A 19,580-nucleotide genomic window follows, 5' to 3' on the forward strand; every position below is an offset into this window, starting at 1 on the left:
GCAGTTTGTCTCTAGCCGAGAGGGTGAATCACAGTATATACTGTCATGTCGTGCGTGAAAGCGTCGACTCTGCTAGCCAATGACGATGCGATGCTGCCATCGTGAACGGTGTCGAGATTTGCGATCAACAGTTCGTCCAATATCTACAGCGTCAAACGATATGCAATTGCGCATGAAAGATTGACCACTAACGGGACCGCCCTGCGTAGGTATACAAGGAGGACGACCGAGGGATGTCGACTAAACGGGGCGGCCATTGATGGACAACGCATCCACGGATAGCTGCTTCGTGGACGCACCACATACCGCACAGCAGCGCATTGCACAAGTGATGCTGCCCAAGAACATGTCGTGAGCTGGCTCGAGTGACAACAAAGCTCCTGCACCCTGCGCTTATCTCCTCGATGCGATCCGCCGACAACAAGATGGAGTTGCAGGATATCGATGACGTTGAAGAGTCGCCATTGAGGTGCAGCGTGTCGAGTAAGGCGTACTGCTGTCAGTCGTCATCACAGCTTCTCATGTCGTTTCAATTTCCACGCCCGTTGCTGTTGTCATGTGTCGCCGTTCGCTCTTGCCGTCTTCGGAGCACGTCTCGCAGCTGCCTCGATTACGTAGGCCAGACAAGCCCAATGACAGCGAGGGTTCGTGCAGTTACCAGGGGCCATGCAGAACATAGTTCCTGTCGTGGAACCCTCCAGCACATCGCTCTTGCCTTGCCACGAACACTTGCATTCTGCCCCCGATACACGAAATCCACGTCGGCTAGTATTCTGGAGGAATGCGCTGCAGGGAGCTCGAAACGACCGTTGCCCGCGTCGCGTCGACGTGTTCAGACGAGAGCTTTTCGATGCTCCAGGTCGGCGGTGCGCGGGCTTGAGAAATAGCTTTTGGCCACCTCACCTTGCCGCATCGGAGACTTTTGTACCTTCAACAAATGCTCTTTCTCTCCTCCCCTGGGCCTCGCAGGGACCGACGCAAGACGATGCTAGCGACAGGCTGATCCCCGCCTCCGGAATGCGATGGCGATGATGTGTAGCTGCTGGAGCGTCTGCAGTGGCGGCACCTCTCAGCTTGGATGGACGTCCACTTGCAACTAGGCGGGAAGCCAAGCACTGCACCAGTCGGGCTATATAACCATCAAGCAGCGTCGAGGTAGGTCTCACGCGAGACCTGTCGTCACTCCTGACCTGTGTACCGGCCCATGATTCAAGCAGCATAGCTTGCGCCGGAACTCCAGGCTGAGCCGAACAAAAACAACCATCTTCTTCCCTCAGCAGCGCCAGCGAGGTAAGCTCCAGAACCGCGCGTAGCATCAATGCGTCAGCACGTGTCCTGTTCACACCACAGCTGGGGGAGGCGTAAACGAGCGGGCGTCGTATACGGCGCTTAGGGGCATGAAACGGTTTGGTGCTGACCGTGCGATAGGCTTCCTTGACGAGTCTCGCGCGGGCGCTTCTCACGATCCCTCATGCAGATCTCTGGCTATTTGACATCCTGCCGAAGTCAGACGTAAGCTGGATCCTTGCTTTTGCCAAAGCGAATGACCATCCGAGCTTGGTCACACAGAGCTAGACAACACTCAACACGATTCGGCATCTTGCCGGAGCTACGGGATCCACCACCTATACATACGCCATCAAAACCACTCGTAGAACAGAGCAGAGCCACGCCGAGCGCTCATCTCCGCCGACCGACCGCGAGCGCATCGAGCGCATCACCGACGATATGCCACCCGCGAGCGACTCCTTCATGCCCCTCAACATTGAAGACGACGTCGTACCGGAATGGTTGGATTCCTTTACTCTGGTTGCGCCCCCAAACACCGATCTATGGAGAAGGCCATCTTCGGGCGACATCTCAACTGCTCCCATGCTCTACACTGCCTTGAGCAATCCCTTCATCGTAGCAGAAGTCACGGTCAAGGGAGACTGGCAGCTTGAATGGGATCAAGGAGGGCTGGTAATATTCGCAGGCGCACCGCCGGGACAGACAGCGACGGCATCAACAACCGCAAGGCCGACATTAGAGGTCCCAAATGTTGCAAACATCCGGTTGGACGACAGCGCGACGCCGAGCTCCGCCATCTCTCTCTCGCAAACCTCAAGTAATGAGAATGTTGAAAGCTGCGGCACGACAGCCTCACACAGCCCAACAGACGAGTCAGGACCCAGCCCCCAACTAGAACGTGGGCCGCCACCACCATACGACGCTCCTGCGCCAGCACCCAAGTGGGTGAAAGTCGGGCTTGAGTTCTGCGGCAACGTATGCCACGCTACAGCTGTAGCCGCCAATAGTGAAGGTGCCGATTGGTCTTTGAGTTCGCTTCCTCCGCTTCAACAACGGCTCAAGGAACTGCGCGTCAAGATGGAGCGCATCGGCTACGCGCTGTGGGTGTCGTACGAGGAAGAACCGGGGATTTGGAGGAAATTGAGAGAAGTCACTTGGTTCTTCTGGGGTGTAGAAGACAAGGCCGTACGCGTTGGCGTCTACGCGAGCCGACCTGCAAACTTTGGCATCACCATGTGGGATCACAGACACCGTGTGGGACTCAGCAACGAACAGCGAAATTTATACGTCGAATTTGAAGATCTGGAGATCCACTAACCAGGCACGCCGCTCTGTTTATTTCTGTCGGTCTATCATTGCATGCAGCGGCTGTTCGTGCAGCCCAGGATCACGAGCAGATGCTCTCTTTGCTTCACACATCCCTAGCATGTCTACATCTCTAATCGTCTCTTCGGCCCCTACTTCGTAATCAGTTTTGAGTTTCGGTTCTATGTACCTATTCGCTTTTGGCCGTTCGCGGCGTTGCCTCGGCGCTTGCCACCATCTTCAGCTCATCACAACGTCGCATCCATCTGTGGCGACAATACCTGCACTGCAACTTCTCGCATACATATAGGGCTCATTTTACTGTAATCGCCTCTTTTTCTCACGGATGACGGATTATGTTGAGCGCAGATCTGTAATCCCGTTCTCAGCTCCGTCATCACAATCCAGTTTCGCTTGCCTTCTAGGATATATCTATTTATATAATAACACAAGTATTTGGTACCTATGTCCACACGCTACAGCGTGTGATTCTCATTCCGACCTAGACCTCGCGTGGGAACGTGAGTCGGATGCGCCTTGCATGTGGAATGGTGGTGATCGGTACCCATGCGGAGCTGGCGCGTTTGGTGTCGCGTCTTCAGGCCGCCCCGGTGCCCTTCACAGACGGGGTTAAACTCAGCACACTAAAGTACCAACACGGAGAGGGATCACAGTCTCGATCGATCCAAGTACTTGAATGGCAGGCCCGAATGATGCGTGCAAACGACAAAGCTGATGTTGAATCTCACAACTTTGAGAGACATGCATGCTACTTCCACGACGAGTACCAGGCAGTTACGGATACGATTCATGGCCAATCCTCATTGAGTGTTCACGTCGAATAAACCTAAGTTTTCTGGTCGCTTTGAGGAGCTACCTACTCGATCCTTCCCGGTTGGCTGGTCTTCCACCCAGAACCCCGTACTAGGGAACAATGATGTTGCTTGCCTATATCCTGTTGGCCCTTGTGTACCATGCAGCTTGTGGATACGGCGATATCATGAAGGCTCGTCAGGCAGAGTATACTATGACTAAGGACGCTCACGGGAGCTACACCACAGCTCCGTTGGTAGAAAGAACGACTTCCTTCCCTACATCATCATCCAATGCGGCCAGCACTCAGATGTTTAGCTCTCAGCCATCTCAGCCCGTACTACCGGCCAGTGTGCCCCCCACAGTTGCCTGCTGGGCGACACCGTACTGCGATTCCATCCTCGTGGACTTTGCGCACTGCTACAACATCTCTGGAACGCTGAAAAGTCCCAACGGCGACGATGGACGAAGCGAAGTTTACCAGCGTTGTCTCTGCAACGACCGAGGAACTGTGTACAAAGAGTAAGCGTCCCTCGAACCACCTCCTTCTCCGGCTTCCTCTAACCGAACAAACAGCATCCTCACGAACTACCAAGCGCAAAACACAGACAACGTAACGCAATGCTACGCATGCATGAAGCAAGCCGGCATCGAAGTAGACAAGAACAGCGAACCCAGCCTACAAATGCGGTACAAGATCCATAACTTCTGCAACACCGCAGTTCCGAACCTATACGATTTACTCGCTCTATTCCTCGTCTGGCTCAAGTCGACCGACGAGCCCGTGGAAAACAACACCGAGCTGGGCAACATACCCTCGATAACTACTCTAGCCGATCGCTTCACAAAGACAGATGTAAATCAAGCTACTACAACGGTAGCTAGCTCGGCTCGGAACACGGAGACATCAGCGCTGGGGAGTACGCTTACAACTGGGGACATGATACCGACGCAGTATTTACAGCAACTACCGAAGCACTGGCCGTATACAAGCTACGGCGCGGCGAGAAAGGCAGGCCAGACTACCTCGTTCGCGTTGACAAACCCCAATTCGACAAGTCAAACGGTGGCATGGCTATTCCATGAGATGCTGTGGAATCCACGACCGCTTTTCACTCCGCCGTCAGCGAGAGGAGAGGAGTATGAACCAGGGCTTGCGGACTGGACACCGGCGTTCTCGAACGGTGATGCCCTGACTGCTATCCCTTCTACCTCCGCCGCACCCGACATCTCAACGACGAACGTCGAGTCGAGCACTTCGGATCCTACGGCGACGGCAGCATCAGAAGGGACGATGACGCTGGGTACTTCCATGGCTTCGACAACGCTGTCTTCATCTACGACGACCGCTCTTCTTACAACGTCCGTCGTTGTGTCCACGTCCATGTTGATAGCCTCCTCTGTTGCGATTCTAACAACAACGACAACAGCATTACCGCCGACCTCTTCGTCTCCTCCATCTTCTTCTTCTTTTTCTTCTTCTACACTCACCTCACAGGCGCTCGTTCCTAATCGCCCAGAGTACACACAATACCCTGTTCTGAGCAAACCACACGATGCGAGAGACGTCACGACTGCGTCATCTCGAAAGGCACTTGTAGATGCCATGGCTGGGCCTAGGCAGGAAACTGGGGACGAGGAGTCAATTGAGCAATTGTGGGGTGAGATAAGAAGGGTGAAGAAAGAGATGAATCGCTGATATTCGATCGCGAGAATGCAACAGAGGGGAAGATGTAACAAACACACCAATATAAAGGCTATTCGTGTCATAATTACGTATTAACTATCTGTACTACTTATGTGGACCACCTCCCAAAATGAAGGGGTTTTCTAGACACGCTTTATACCGAAAACGCCAACCCATGCCCCTATATACAAGTCCTGTAATGAGACTCCATGAAGCGTATATACATAATGCCGTCTACTTCTTCTTCTTCTTGGCCTTCGGCTTCACTACCTCTTCACCTCTGCAACAAGGTACGGGCCAATGACGCAAATAGCGGTCCAGACCACCATCGCACTCTCAACAACAATCGTGTACGGCGTCTTCCAGATAGGCACCTCCTGCAACCTGACGTAAATCGCGTAAAACGCAACGTAGAAGAAGTGGTAGACAAGCATCCAAGGGCGTGTGATCAGTCCCGCAAGCATACCACAGGGTTCACTGACGCTCTTTCCGCCGCGCAGGAAGTACTTGAAACAGCCCTTCTTGATCAGCTCGAGGTACTGGTTGTTGGCGGCGAAGAGGCTGTACAGCGCCATGGCCAGAATGTTGATGACGGATGACCCGTCTTTGCGCTTCCAGTGGAAGGTCGACATGGCGGCGAGGACAGCAGAGGTGTCTTCTAGTGTGGGTACGTTGGCGGGGGAGAGGAGGTTGGAGAGTAGGACGACGTCGTTGAATGCGACTGTCATGCCGCCGCCGGTCAGGGGATGACGCATGTTCATTGAATCGCCGAGGAAGATTAGGCCGGCTTGTTTCTGCGTCGTAGGGGGTAGGAAGCTGTTGGGCATGGAGCGTAGTTTACCCGCTTCAATTGCTTTGCGGAAGGCGGGCTGGACGCAGGCGGGAAGTTGGGGCAGCGCGACATTGAGCATGTGGTTCTTGACACCCCCGTTCTTGGGGCTCGCCGACGGCAGGTGCTCGGGTATGTCGACAAGAATGCGCGTCTCGTGTGTGCCGATTTGGTAGATGAGGATGGGGGGTGCGTCGGCGAGGATGACGTGGCCGTGGTTGGGCATGGGCAGCTCGGCGTCGATCATTTCGAGGCCCCAGAATTTACTGCGCACTTGGGGTTGGTTGGGGATGTATTCTTTGCGGAACTTGGAGGCGTAGCCGTCGGCTACGAGGGTCACGGCGCCAAAGTAGTAGTCTTGCTCCCCGGCGGTTTGACATGATACGCCGACGACTTGGCCGGTGTAGTCGCTCTTGACGACGGATGTGACGGTGGTCTCGACGACGGTGACGTTGGGTGTGGACTGGGCCTTTGCTCGCAGCTTGGAGATGAAGCGGCCGTGGTGGAAGGAGCGTCCTTCGGGTGCTCTCGAGGGCCCGGAGGTGATGAGGTTGTCGGGGTAGGGGATGTGAACCTCCTCTTTGCCGTAGAAGATCTGGTAGCCGTGGCAGGGTATCGCGTCGATGTCGTCGAGACAATCTGAGGCATCCTGTCAGCGTTTCACCCTAGACATGTGCTAGGAATGGTTCAACATACCCCTCATGCCCAGCTTCTCCAGAGCATTGACACCACCCGGCTGTAGCAGCTCTCCTACAATCCTGTCCGGCTCCTTCAAGCTCTTCTCCAGCAGTATGACGCTTCTGCCCTGCTTGCCGAATGCGACAGCAGCTGCGCACCCCACGATGCCTGCGCCAATGATGACGACATCAGCTTCATGGTGCACGCGCCGCCTCTCTTCGCGGGAGTCGCATGTGTGTGTGGGTTCGATGGTAGGGACGGATTGGGTCGAGGTGCCTCTGTGTCGCAGCTGGGGGGACGGCGAGGCAGAAACTCCGGGCGGGAGCTCTGCAAGCTTGGAACCGGAGTACATTGTGAGCATGGTTGCGGTTGCTGGGGTCTGTTGAAAGACCCTGTTGAGTGAAAGGTAAAGTTGATTGCGCAGAGGAAGGTGCGTTCCAAACTCAGTGGGGCGGGTGAGGCGCCGCGATAAATACTGGGCGATGTGCAGCGTGGAGAAGGAGTGTGTGTGTGGAGAGTCAATCAGCCTCGTCGAAACGTCACACGGGCGGCGCGAGGGTAGAAATAAACTTCGCGGAACGTCAGGTCTCGTGCAGATCAAGGGTCCGGCATGCAACCGCGTCGTCGAGAGAACGAATCCGAGTGGCGACCTCACGATCTTAAGCCGCGAGATTGATTGCAGGGATCGCGCTCACCGCCATGGCCCTTTCTGCCAGGGGTATCACTCCCGCCTGGGCGATGTGGTGCGAAGATCATCTGATCTTGTCGGAATCCGATCGTGCTCGGCTTTTCCTCGAACCATGGCTGGTCTTCGGGCGGGTCTTCGGTCTGCGGAAGGTGTATGTGTTGTTCGTGAAGGGTGATTGTAGGGTGGGTCGGCAAAGACATGCACCTGCATAACATTCACGTGTTGGCTACCAGGCACCCGCATCAAACTTAGAATCGTCGCAGGCACACCACAGCGACAAGTAGTCGATGCAAATCTCCTCTCTATGTGGTATATACGTTTCGCACAAACTCTATACATTGGGAATTCAGAAAGCAACTCTGCCGAGCTGAGTATATTCAAAGCGCTGAACAAATGGCGCCGCGTACGCTACGGTAGTTAATAGAAATTACAAATAAAGCCAGTACATGGTGTGATGTAGGTATATAGTGGTAATGAAGCAAGGATGCGTCTCGTCGTGGTGAACCTTCCGTCTTTTTGCCTTTGCCCACACAAGTCCGATTAATCCCCGAATCGTCCAAGCCATTGTGTCGTCAATGTGTGCCAGATAATCCGCCCAAACGAAGAAAAGATAGGAACGAAGAGCCCCAAAGAATGTGCCAGTACGCCTCCAAGGCCCAAGGAAACGTTTCGCCAATAAGGGGCCTCCGCAATGCGTAAAAATTGGAAGGGACGACCGGTGGAAGTTGTATGTACATATGTACGAATATACACAAGATCATGACTACGTCTTGATGTGTTGCTGAAGCCTGGCAGTATTGATATTCAAGGCGTCTAGAAGGCAGAGCCGGGGCGCTGGCTCGAGGGGGGGAACATCGGCGATGCCATCGGGGTATCGACTTCCATGATGGTGGATTGCCGGTCAGCGAATTGTGTCTTGCCGTCGACAGGCTGGGCTGGGCCAAGGTGCGAGTTGCGGTAGTATGCCTCGTAAAACTCGCTCAGTCGAGCATCCTGCCCCTGTTGACCCGGTGCAAGCAGGTTGCTTGAGTGGGGACGGCGTTCCGCCTCGTCGTCAGTAGACGCAAGGATCGATGTGTGGCCGGATTCGACTGTTGAGGCGGCAGAGGCTGAGCGGCCCGCCTTTTGCTTTTGCAAAACCTGAGTAGGCGAATCCTTCTTTTGCGCTGCCTCCTGATAAGCTTGGTATGCTTGGAAAGTGCTTAGCCGATTGCCACTGCTGTAGATGCTGCTTGCGTCGCTTCCGTCTCGTTCATGGTGTGGCGAGTAGGTTCGTGCCTGTAGTTGGGGTTGGAGAGCGGGTGACGAAGGTTCAGAGTCTTGGAAGAAAGTTAGGGATGGCCCGATATATATCTACTAAATGCTAAAAGTACAACAGACAACGCACCAGGAAATCGCGTTACCTACTCGGCTCGTGGACCTGCACGCGAGGGTAGTCGTACTCGGGCGATGGAGAGCGGGACTCCTTCCGCAAAGCATGGCCAGGAATGGATGGCAACTTGGCTGTGGGTGGGTTGTGGGGCGAGAGCGGTGTCGGTGATTGACCAGGCGAGTTGTGGTAGGATCCTTGCTGTGACTTGATGGCGTTCGCATCTCCGGAGTGGTGCGATACCATGAGAGCTGGCGCGTATTGCTGACGGTTCAAATCGGCTGGTGACATGGACCGGGGAGATGTGAAACCGTCGCTGTCGCTGTCGGAGCCACCAAAGTCAGGAGAGGTGGTACCACGCGGGTGACCGGGCGAAGGAGGAACTTGAAGAGACATGTCGACAGCGCCGTTGTGGTTGCGTCTCCCACTGAGCTCGGCCTCAGATGGGCGGAGCTTCATGGTAGGCGGCGAAGCTCGTCGTGTGGATGGTTCTTTGGTGGCGTTGAGGTTCAGGCTGAGCATGCTGTTGTTGTTGGACTGTCCCTTCATGAGCGGCGAGTTGACGCTTCCTCCGACCAAGGTGCTGGTGCTCATTGTTGGGTTATCGCCCATGACAGATCCTGCTCTTGAGGTGGGTCGCGACTGGGCGACTCCGGCGTAGAATCCGGCCTCGATGGCGCGGATACCGAACAGATCGCCCTCATCCTTCTCGCGTTGGTTCAGTTCAACAGTGTCCTCCTTGGGTCCAGCCTCTAGCTCGGTTTGCTTCGCTTTCTTCAACCTTGCTATCGTTAGTTCACGTCAAGATGGTGTCAATATTGGTACTTACTTCTGACGGTTGTACAACACCTTGATGAATCCACCGAGGATAGTAATGACCAACAGTGACAAGAAGACAACACTGTGCAGTGTCAGTCGTTGCAACACTCTATGTTCTCCTAATGACTCACATGTACTTGTATGCCAACTGCAAGTCGCCAAACCAGTTCGACATTATGATTAATACCTCGCGATAGCGGACAGTGCTCTTGAATTATGAATGTCTTTTGATGATATCCTGGTAGGCGGTACACTGAATGTATAGGCTAAAACTGATTGCTGTCGATCCAAGTAGTGTCTATCGTTGCGTAGGTAGCGAAATGAGTGTCGGGTAAAAGCCGTGGGAGTCCAAATACGGAAGGCGCAGTGCAGGACGATGCTCGGAACGAAAGGACGTGTATACAAGATACACAAGAAAGAGTGACTGGGGTTGCAAGTCCTTGGAAGAGCGAGGCAAAGACGAGCAGAGCTACGGGGGATAAAGAGTAAAAGAGCGTAGCCTCAGAGGCGCGCGCTGACTGCTTCAGTAGTTTGGCGCTATCTACACGACGTCGGCACGCATGGTTGAGATCTAAAAGCGGAGGCGACAGCCTAGGTCCTCATGCCCGCTCGTGAAGCGAGCGTCGAGGCCAATCAAAGCAAGCACGGTGCCCTAAACGGAAAGCGATTCAGGTGCGCTAACGGATTTAGTTGAGGGTTTGTTTGAAGGCGTTGTGACCCGGCATGCCCATGCAGAGCCAGCCCTGCCCTCGTGTCAGTGCCCTCCGAAGATTCGGAAAAGCTCTTAAGCTCTTGTTCGATGTCAGTCTGGGCGCTCGTACAGCGTAATGACGAGTCTCTCCACTGGCATTGATCCATTTGGTGGTGTTCTGTGTGCAAAGTAGAGGCGTAGCGCTGATGATGCCATGGCAATAGGAGCGGCAGTGACGGCAACCGAGCAGTCAGAGCCTGTGATGGCACAGCTGTGGCGCATCAGGCGTGGAGCCATGTCGTGTTGACGGTTCACCTAAGCATGATTCGCTTCTCGTCCCGTCGTGCCCCTGACGGCGAGTTGGGATAGCGAGAGGAACAGGCATGGCGGCTGTTCAGGCGGCCTATTCGGTCCCACTTGGATGAGCTTGGCAGGGGAACAGGACTCCAAGTTGGACCTGGCGCCTGCGGAACTGGCCACTGCAGATGCTTTTTTCAGCACAACGTGCCCGACACCCACGCAGGGCATCCTTTTCTCGCGTTCTCGCCATGCGATGCCCATCTCCCGGAGTGCCTCCGCTTACTGCAATCTCCCGGGAACTCGGCAACAACTGTAGCATCGATTATCGATCTCGAACCTCCACTTCGAGTCGATCAGCATGTTCAGTGTAACGGTCACAGTCAAGACCTCAAACACCAAGGCGCGTGTTAAGAACGCAAGCGATGCAGCAAGTGCAGGGCGCAGCTGCAGTCGATCGCACGCTTGCTCTGAAAGGTGCGTGACAGGAGTAAGACCTGTCGCACCAGGATGCAATGGGCCAATATCCGTTGAAACGAAACGTTGGCTATCCGCTTCTGACTCCTCCAGCGGCGCGGTAGCTTCTGTCACGACCGATGCATGCAGAGGAACAGAACCCTGTCCCGCGGTGTATAGCGAGTACGATGTGCCTTAGCACGCGGTTGCCGACTTCCGGACAGCGCTGCCTTCGGCTTCAGATGGCAGTAGACAACGACTAGGTACCAACAAATAGAGCACATGCATGAGAATGAGCAGACTGACAATGCCATTATTCTCCGGCGGCAGAGGAATGAGATGCCCTCAGCATTGCCTGGAAATACGGCGACCGTTGGCGGAAAGAGGGTCAGGCATCCGCTTGGCGGGACCTGGAGTTGAGCGGATCCACTATTGCCAGTCCACCTCGTACTTTTTTTTCGCGCCGGCGGCGCCGCCTATGCCTATAGTATGAGCCTCAGGGACAAAACCTCATCTCACCCTGTTATGCGAAAAGGAGTAGGATGCCAAGCTGGAAATTGCATCCTCTGCACATGTCGCCAGTGGGTTCGACATGACCAATCGTGGGTGCCTGGCAAAGGCTCCGTCACGCTATCGATTGTAACTTTCAGTCCGGGGCGCCATCACTCGGACAGCCATGTGTGGTGGTGTCATAGAGAACTTAGGTCCCACGGACGGGACGTAGCTCATCACCTAAGGTTCCGCTCCGTCTTGTCGTAAACAGTGCCAAGATCCTACACTTGCCTCTGTCCCCTGAACCGCCCGATGACTTCTTTTGCGTCGCGTGTCCTCAGTGTTGAGGTCTGGAAATTGCGCCTCCAATGTAACCCCCAGAATCGCGAGCGCCGAGCTTCGGCTCGTGTATGTAGCAAGGCAGAGAGACTATTCGTTCCAATACCTCAATCTCAACGCCCACTGGCCGCGCATTATCTTCGCGGAGAACGTCCAATAGACCGTTATGAAGAAAGTCACAGACACAGCATCTCAAGCACAGCCTACAGCGTATAGCAATCAGTTCCAAATGGTAAGAGCGACTCAAATCTTGGGGGATGTCATGCGCACAGCTATTGAGTATTCGAGGTGGGAGGTCTTGGCAGCTCGCGATGTATGGCGTCATACGCACCCTGTCTAGTGGCTACCCTTGTCAAGGGCGCCCCTCACACACTTTCCATCCTACTTAGCACGAGTCCGCCGGCTAAGTTGGATTGCACAACAACCTACAGCTACGATGGCCTCATCCCTTCAGACTTCCGATAATTCCAAAGTCGTCAAGACTGAGCCACTTGACAACAAAGACGCCAAGTGGGCGACACTCAAAAAGTAAGTATTTGGCTGTTTCGGATGCCTCAAGCCATTCTCATATGCCACCAATATATCCCAGTCTAAGGCATTCACAACGAAATCACACCGGAGCCTCGCCGGATCTCTGCATCATACATGAGCCAACACTTTGCTGACAATTTCCAGAATCACCTACACTGACCCGAAAGGTGTTGAGCGCACATGGGAATCCGGAGAACGTCTCACCCGACCACCGGGATCTGACATTGACGGCGTAGGCGTTGCAGCCATCCTCCAGGACCCAGCGAAACCCAACGATGAGCCTCGGATCCTGCTGCAAAAGCAATGGCGTGCGCCCGTTGATGCGACCGTCATAGAAGTTCCGGCTGGCTTGATGGATCCGAATGAGACTGCAGAGTCCTGTGCCATCCGTGAGCTCAAGGAGGAAACGGGCTATGTCGGAGAACTCGTCCCAGATAAGACTGTAAGAAATCCATTCATCTGCCATGCAAGCATACGCTGATAACATGTCTCCCATTCTAGTTTCGGGTTACTCCAATCATGTTTAATGGTAAGTAGTGCTCGGAAATGGCGCTTGCGACGTCATCAGTATGCCGCTCCTGGATCTTTTCTTTTGCATCCGGAAAGCTTCTGCGTGATGATGCCACACAGGCAACGGCCGTGCACATTCGACATACAAGCGCTACGCATACATTTCATCATACGCACACTAATCTCCATCCAGATCCAGGGTTTTGCAACACCAACCTCAGGATGATTCACGTCACAGTAGATATGTCTCGCCCGGAGAACCAGAACCCACAGCCGGAGCTGGAAGAGAACGAGTTCATCGAAACCTTCTCTGTCCCGCTGAAAGATCTATGGGATGAATGTATCAAATTCACGGAACAAGGATACGTTATTGACGCAAGAGTCGGCTCACTGGCGGAGGGCATAGAATTCGCTAAGCGATGGAAGTTGGCATGACTAGCCGACAAGCCTGCGAGGCACTCTCGTTTATGAGGTACCACTTCATAGGCATCTATCAAAGAGCTGCTAGACTGCTACAGAATCTGCCGCGTATTCCTCGTGTACCAAAATGTTCTCACCACATAGGCCACAGACGACAACTGTCGAGACCCCATCAATCAAAATCAGTGTTGGTCGCAGCACCCTCCCACTCGTCCAAAAGCTTCAAGGTGCTCTCGCACTTCTCCCTAATCACTTGATGCGCATCCTCTCCTAATACCACTCTTATCGGTATCTCTTTTCCTTCAGCACACCCACTCATAGTCAACACATCGACTATAACCCGACAAGCTTTCGCAGTATCCCCTCTCTGGGTGCCATGTTTCCCTTCCAGCCATTTCCTCAGCTCTCCCACGTCGCCAGCCTCATACACATCGATATGCTTCTCGCTCTGCACTTGCACTCCCTCTGCAAGAACAGCGGTACGATAGTAGCCTGGCTCAATGACGGTAACAGGGATACCCAGTGGAGCGAGCTCTGCGCGCAGACCTTCCGTGATGCCCGATACAGCCCATTTCGTGCCCGCGTATAGAGCGTATCCTGCGCCGCCCTGCCAAGATACCACCGATCCAAAGTTTGAAATGGTTCGATGGCCAGATGTGGCACGTAGATGGGGTAGGAAGGCTTTGACGACGTTGAGGGTACCGAGTACGTTCGTGGTAAAGATTTTGAGATCTTGTTCCGGGCTGCATGTCGTCAGTAGGTCTACTAGCCTGGAGGTCAAGCTCGACGAAACACATACGAGGTTTCTTCTACAGCGCCTACGAGCACGTAGCCCGCAACATTGGCAAGATGGGTGATATATCCATATTTGTCGTTGGCTTCTTTTGCTACCCTCTCAAGCTCCTCCAACGGTGATGTGACGTCCAAAACCACGGTGTCGGCGCCTGCATCTTTAAGTTCGGCGATGCGAGAGAGACTTCTAGCGCTGGCAATGACCTTGTGGCCTCTCGCCAGGGCTTCGAGGGCCAAGCATTTGCCGAAACCGCTTGAAGCTGCTGTGATGAACCAGACTGGGGTTGGAACGCTCATGTTGGAGTAATTCGCTCTTGCGACAGTGTGGAAAGAACCGGGCGAGAGGCGTCAAAATGAATGAGAAGTACGCTGTTCAGTGCAGGTTCGACGGACGGCCTTTAAACAGCCTCATGGCTCGGCAGCCCCTGCACATGAAAGCTATCATCGGTAAGAGCGATGCAACATTCTCGTTCGTGATTACGCATCATGCCCGCGGAGCGCCATCATCCATAGCACAGCCTTCCATGTGCCCACCAGCGGTTCATTAGATGCTTGCAGGCGGTTGGGTAGAGTTCGCGTGGGTGCTTGCCTTGCATATGCACAGCTGACGGAAGCAAACGGAATACCAATCTAGGAAGCTGGAAAGCCGAACGAGTAAGAGGAAACCCGATTTTGTCAGCGATTGGTTGGCTCATAGAACGGTGGCGCGCATCCCTGTACCAATGCAGCCTTGTAATGAACACGGATCCATCATAAGACTGGATCTGACAACACCGCTCGTGGATGCGATAGCCAGGTTTCCCATGGAGAGCCCAGATACCCTTCGATTAGGGTAAAGATATAACGTCCAGCATTGCCGACTTGCCATAAATGTCTGCCGAAGTGTAGTAAGATGGCGTAGTAAGCAAGCACTACCAAGGCTACAGGCTGCTTCGCATCCAAGAGTCTGTTGAATCTTGGGGGAACCAGCATGGTCCACTCGCAGATCATTTGATACCGACTGATTGGCGAATCCTCGTTGCTTTGCACGGCATCGAGCCCGACTTGAAGGTAGCGCACTGCAGTTCGACATGCGTGCTTTTCATCTTCGCTCATGTCGTCAGTGTGGTCGATGAGATTGCTAATAGACGAACAATCATCGCCCTTTGGGAGCTGAGAAGTGAAGGTCCTACTCAATGAAAGTATCCGTTCGAGCTCCGACTTCATCAGTAAAGGCCACGCGGATGTAGCAATGATATAGATACCTCTGTGCATATCTATACACTGCACGTAGTGTGTGATGAATCTGTCGATACCGGTCGAAGGACGTAAGGCAAGGGTGTCCGCCAGTAGGTGCTGACCCAGCATTGAAGAGAAAAGCAGTATCGGTACACAATTGGACTGGTCCACATCTACTCTGGCAGAATTGAATAGCGAAACAGCGCGTGTCTGTAGAGCCACAGATTGGTGACGAAAATAGGCTGAGCGGTCTGGATTGACATGTGCCAGATGGCAGGCGGAAAAGGCGAGGATCTGGTGCATGAGGTATGGCGCCTGCAGAGCCGTCTCGAAACCGAGAGCGATACCAGAACGATGGAACTTCTCAAAGCCGACAGCAAAATTGTACATTTCTTCGTTGAGCATAGCGTGCAGGAGGAGCTCCATGTGACCAACGTTGACGTGATCTTCATAGTACGCTTGGCTACCAGTTGTCGATGGGGTATCTGCTGTGCGACCGTCACAGAGCGCAGAACTTGTCGGAGAGATATCGTTGGGTGTAACTGAAGCATTGAAGTCAAACTGATACCCTGGGCTTACGGATCGAGGGTGTGCATCTGGGGCTGAGATGGATGTGAAGCTGCACGCGCGCTCAGAAACGGTACATAGCCGACAGCGAGGGCGGTTTTCATCGCACTAATAAGTATCAGGTTACCAATAACTTCAAGAGAGCTTTGAATCCAAAGCTTACCTTGATATGCCGTCGTTTACTACACGGACGTGTTAGTTGAACGAGAGGAGAGGAAGGACATTGTGAGACCAGGGGGGTAAGGGACGCACCATTCCAGGCACCCGCCTTTGGACTTCCTGTGACTGCGCCGAAGCATGTTGGCTTCATGACTGTGAGGAATCAGGTAACACGCGTATTACATACGTGCAGACATCAGAAGCATGGACGAGCAACGGCGCTTGGCGGAGAAGGGGGCCTGATCTCTCGGGCAAGGCCTCCTGACTAGCGCCATCCTTCGCTGACGTAACACGCGTGTAAACCTGTTTGGGTCAAGCGCCAGCCTCTCCTCTCACCCATTCCGCCAACCCATTGATAATACCCTGCGCTTCAACGAACTGTTTTAGTACATTCTCATTACAACAAAGACTTGCACAGACGTAAAGACAGCAGCAACTCGCAAGCTCTACTCATTTCGGTCGGCCACTTCCATCCATGCCATGCGGCTATACATCGATTGCTGCACAGTTTTGCCCTGTGAGTATCTGAGCGTAATGGCTAGCAGAAGGCAGACTCTTGGCGCTTCGCAAGGCAGGAGCAAGACAACATGATCTTCTGGGTGCACGTAAGATTTCCCTACAAGTAGTCTCCAACTGCTTTGCTTGTGCTGCCTTCTCACTCACAATTCCTCTTCCATTCCGAAACAAACTTCGTGTTGCCTGTCTCTGCAGTGCCATTGTTTGAAGCATCGTCACACCTTCGCACGCTCTCGCTCAATACGTCGTTGAGAATGCCGGCGCTTGAAACCTACAAAGGCGCCTACCTTTGGAAATACGTGCCCAACTTCGCAGCAGCCATTACGTTCGGGATTCTTTTCCTCGTCTTGACTCTAGCTCATACCTATAAAGCGTACAAACATCGGACATGGTACGCTATACCATTCATTACTGGTGGCTTCTGTACGTATTCCTTGACTCTGGTCTGACTGGTATGCGTACGTCGGTAGACTGACATATCCAGCTGAGCCCATGGGTTATGCGTGTCGCGCAATAGCGACCCATCATACAGGCGCTCTAGTCCCCTTCCTTCTACAAGCGATCTTCCTCCTTCTTCCACCGTGTCTCTTTGCAGGCACACTGTACATGGTTTACTCGCGCGTAGTGCGAGCCACGCATGGCGAACGCTTCTCCTATGTATCACCTCGATGGTGCACTCGAATCTTCATCGCAGGCGACCTACTCTGTCTCAACATACAATCAACTGGAGCGGGGTTCCTTCCCAAGCCGAAATTGGTAAACGCTGGAAATGGTGTTATCGTCACAGGCTTAGGTTTACAAGTTCTCATCTTTGCCGGATTCATGTGGTGCTGCGTTCTTTTCCACCGCAAGTTCTCACTCCACCTCCGCAACACTGGCCAAACTGTCGATGTACCTTGGGAAAGTGTGCTCTGGATGCTATACGGGACTTCTGTTCTCATCTCAATACGAAACATCTTCCGCCTAGTCGAATTCATCGCTGGACACGACGGCTACCTTAACTCGAACGAGTGGCCAGTATACGTATTCGATGGCGTCTTGATGCTCCTCGTTATGATCAGCTTTTACATTTGGTACCCGCCACAGCTACAGCTCGAGGAGATTGGCACAGAGAGTATGATTGAGCTCACGAGCGAAGATAACAATCTGCCACAAAACGAGCCGTCCAGGAAGTAGCTTGGAGGATGCGATACCAACATTCGACGACCTTGTAGCCATACTGTAGTTCTCTACACTACAGTCTCTTTCAGATCAAACATAACGGGTCTTGTCTCCGCAAACTCCTTCCCCTGATCCAGTTCCTCAAACCACTTCGCCAACCCTTCGTACTTGCTTTTCCATCCAGGGCTCATGCTTCCGAAATCGATAAACCCTACCGTACACACGACCGCAATATCGGCAATCGTCATCTCGTCACCAACGAGATAGGCCTTCTCTTCCTCTCTTCTACTCCGGACCATCTCATCGAAAGCCTGCATTGCGCCATTGATCTTCCGCTTCTGTCGATCTAGCCAAAGCTGCGACTGCTTGTCTTTCTCTCGGCGAGCTTCAAACCGGGCTATCACGATGGCGTCCATGCAACCCACGCTCAAGACGACGATTTGTCGGATTTGTAGATCCAAGTCCATGTCGCCGGTGATTAGCTTCGGGCCTCTGTCTGCATACTTGCGCACAATGTATTCTTGGATGTGCGCGCTATCGTAGACTGGCGGTCGGCCGTCAGGGAGAAGCAAGATGGGCAGTTTCTCCAATGGATTGTATTTGGGTGTCTCTGTTGCGCTTTGCCATGGTATCTCATTCCTGAGCTCGAAGGGTATGCCTTTTAGAGTGAGCGCGATGCGGTTCATGCGTGCGAATGGCGATGGTGTTGCTGATATGAGGGTCAGTGGCGACATTTCTGCGGTGGAGCTGGACATCGTCGCTGGGCTTAATTTCGTATTCTAATGTCTTCAAAGGTTGCAGAGCATGCAGACTGATGTTGATGTATGAGCGCGGACTGCGGGGACGTGATGGGGTATGGATAATGTACTTGTCTAGGCGGAGATAAGTCCGCATCTCTACGTCATTGCTTCGCAGTGATATTTGAAATAGTTCAGTTCCTGTTGTCCGAAGGATCGTCGTTCGTGAACATGATGGCAGTCGTCTTCAAAGACTTCAGCTTACCCATTGGTCAACCGCTTTACAACCTTCATGCCCCATTTCGTTATTCTGCCTTCACCGTCTCTCCCACTATCTCCAATATCTCTCGCATCCATACGTCTGGCTCTCTGCACACTATCCACCAGGGCTCTAATGACATCTTCTACCTCACTGCGCTCATTGGAACTAATCTCGAAATGCCGGAAACCCTGACTTGCAGCCCATTGTTCTACCATCTCCTTCTTCACCTGCCTCTTTGATCCATCCTCATCGACCATGTCCTTTTTGTTTCCCACTACTACACAACCGAACCTCTTCTTCACTCCTTGCATCCTCCCTTCCGTGCCGTCTTTGGTAAATATGGTGTTGCGACAGTGATAGATGTGTGGATACGTGTATTTGATGAGTTCATCCCAAGACCATTGGGCAGTGATGTCGTATATAAGAACGACGCCATCAGCACCCCCAATGTATTCATTCAAGACACGGCGATATGAGGAAGATATGGAGCCCTGGAGATCTATATCCATGAAAGAAAAGCTCCAGTTGTCATCAGCGTGCGAAATGGTCCTTGAAAGTAGTTCGGAGTCGACAGCGCTGTGGCGAATAAAGTGTTTCCCTTCGAGGAACTAGAGCCAGTGTCAATACTAATGCTACTGGAGGAGAAACGACAATGGGTAATGTTGACAGGACGGTCGCATACCATGTCAATGAAGCATGTTTTGCCTGATTGGGCCTCACCTAAGACGACCACCTTGAGCGGGTTTGGTTCTTTGGAAAACAACATGATGAGACCTGAAGCAAAAAAGGAACATGCGATGTTGCCCAGGTGGGTCGGACTGATATCGCGCTGATTGTCAAGGCGTGAATCCTTCGCGACTGCCTGGTCAGGTAGCGCTAAGCTTCGAAAGGATACAAGCGGCACGTATGCCCAGAACCACGGCGCACCACCTGCATCGAAATGGGCGCGCTTCC

General features: G+C 53.3%; 8 protein-coding genes across 8 annotated transcripts; 4 read left to right on the forward strand and 4 right to left on the reverse strand.

Moving 5' to 3' along the window:
• Window positions 1-1,728: 1,728 nt before the first annotated feature.
• Window positions 1,729-2,607, forward strand: J4E78_007697 (uncharacterized protein; the record flags this gene model as incomplete). The annotated part of the gene is made up of 1 exon (XM_049368302.1): window positions 1,729-2,607. The coding sequence occupies one exon, from the start codon at window positions 1,729-1,731 to the stop codon at window positions 2,605-2,607; it is 879 nt and encodes a 292-aa protein (XP_049219956.1).
• A 1,111-nt stretch (window positions 2,608-3,718) lies between these two features.
• J4E78_007698 (uncharacterized protein) lies at window positions 3,719-4,494 on the forward strand (the record flags this gene model as incomplete). Its single annotated transcript, XM_049368303.1, has 3 exons — window positions 3,719-3,930; window positions 3,985-4,264; window positions 4,294-4,494. The coding sequence occupies 3 exons, from the start codon at window positions 3,719-3,721 to the stop codon at window positions 4,492-4,494; spliced, it is 693 nt and encodes a 230-aa protein (XP_049219957.1).
• An 867-nt stretch (window positions 4,495-5,361) lies between these two features.
• J4E78_007699 (uncharacterized protein) lies at window positions 5,362-6,963 on the reverse strand (the record flags this gene model as incomplete). Its single annotated transcript, XM_049368304.1, has 2 exons — window positions 5,362-6,563; window positions 6,621-6,963. 2 exons carry the CDS (start codon window positions 6,961-6,963, stop codon window positions 5,362-5,364), a joined length of 1,545 nt encoding a protein of 514 aa, XP_049219958.1.
• Window positions 6,964-8,103: 1,140 nt separating this feature from the next.
• On the reverse strand, window positions 8,104-9,653 carry J4E78_007700 (uncharacterized protein; the record flags this gene model as incomplete). Its single annotated transcript, XM_049368305.1, has 4 exons — window positions 8,104-8,609; window positions 8,698-9,440; window positions 9,489-9,560; window positions 9,610-9,653. 4 exons carry the CDS (start codon window positions 9,651-9,653, stop codon window positions 8,104-8,106), a joined length of 1,365 nt encoding a protein of 454 aa, XP_049219959.1.
• A 2,536-nt stretch (window positions 9,654-12,189) lies between these two features.
• On the forward strand, window positions 12,190-13,229 carry J4E78_007701 (uncharacterized protein; the record flags this gene model as incomplete). The annotated part of the gene is made up of 4 exons (XM_049368306.1): window positions 12,190-12,281; window positions 12,429-12,726; window positions 12,786-12,813; window positions 12,988-13,229. 4 exons carry the CDS (start codon window positions 12,190-12,192, stop codon window positions 13,227-13,229), a joined length of 660 nt encoding a protein of 219 aa, XP_049219960.1.
• Window positions 13,230-13,386: 157 nt separating this feature from the next.
• On the reverse strand, window positions 13,387-14,303 carry J4E78_007702 (uncharacterized protein; the record flags this gene model as incomplete). Its single annotated transcript, XM_049368307.1, has 2 exons — window positions 13,387-13,957; window positions 14,014-14,303. 2 exons carry the CDS (start codon window positions 14,301-14,303, stop codon window positions 13,387-13,389), a joined length of 861 nt encoding a protein of 286 aa, XP_049219961.1.
• A 2,417-nt stretch (window positions 14,304-16,720) lies between these two features.
• J4E78_007703 (uncharacterized protein) lies at window positions 16,721-17,642 on the forward strand (the record flags this gene model as incomplete). The annotated part of the gene is made up of 2 exons (XM_049368308.1): window positions 16,721-16,889; window positions 16,951-17,642. The coding sequence occupies 2 exons, from the start codon at window positions 16,721-16,723 to the stop codon at window positions 17,640-17,642; spliced, it is 861 nt and encodes a 286-aa protein (XP_049219962.1).
• A 53-nt stretch (window positions 17,643-17,695) lies between these two features.
• J4E78_007704 (uncharacterized protein) lies at window positions 17,696-18,382 on the reverse strand (the record flags this gene model as incomplete). The annotated part of the gene is made up of 1 exon (XM_049368309.1): window positions 17,696-18,382. One exon carries the CDS (start codon window positions 18,380-18,382, stop codon window positions 17,696-17,698), a length of 687 nt encoding a protein of 228 aa, XP_049219963.1.
• Window positions 18,383-19,580: the final 1,198 nt, after the last annotated feature.

The sequence above is a fragment of the Alternaria triticimaculans genome (assembly GCF_023758025.1).
Source record: "Alternaria triticimaculans strain BMP 0046 chromosome Unknown scaffold_12, whole genome shotgun sequence".
In the NCBI taxonomy this organism is placed as follows: Eukaryota; Fungi; Ascomycota; class Dothideomycetes; order Pleosporales; family Pleosporaceae; genus Alternaria; species Alternaria triticimaculans.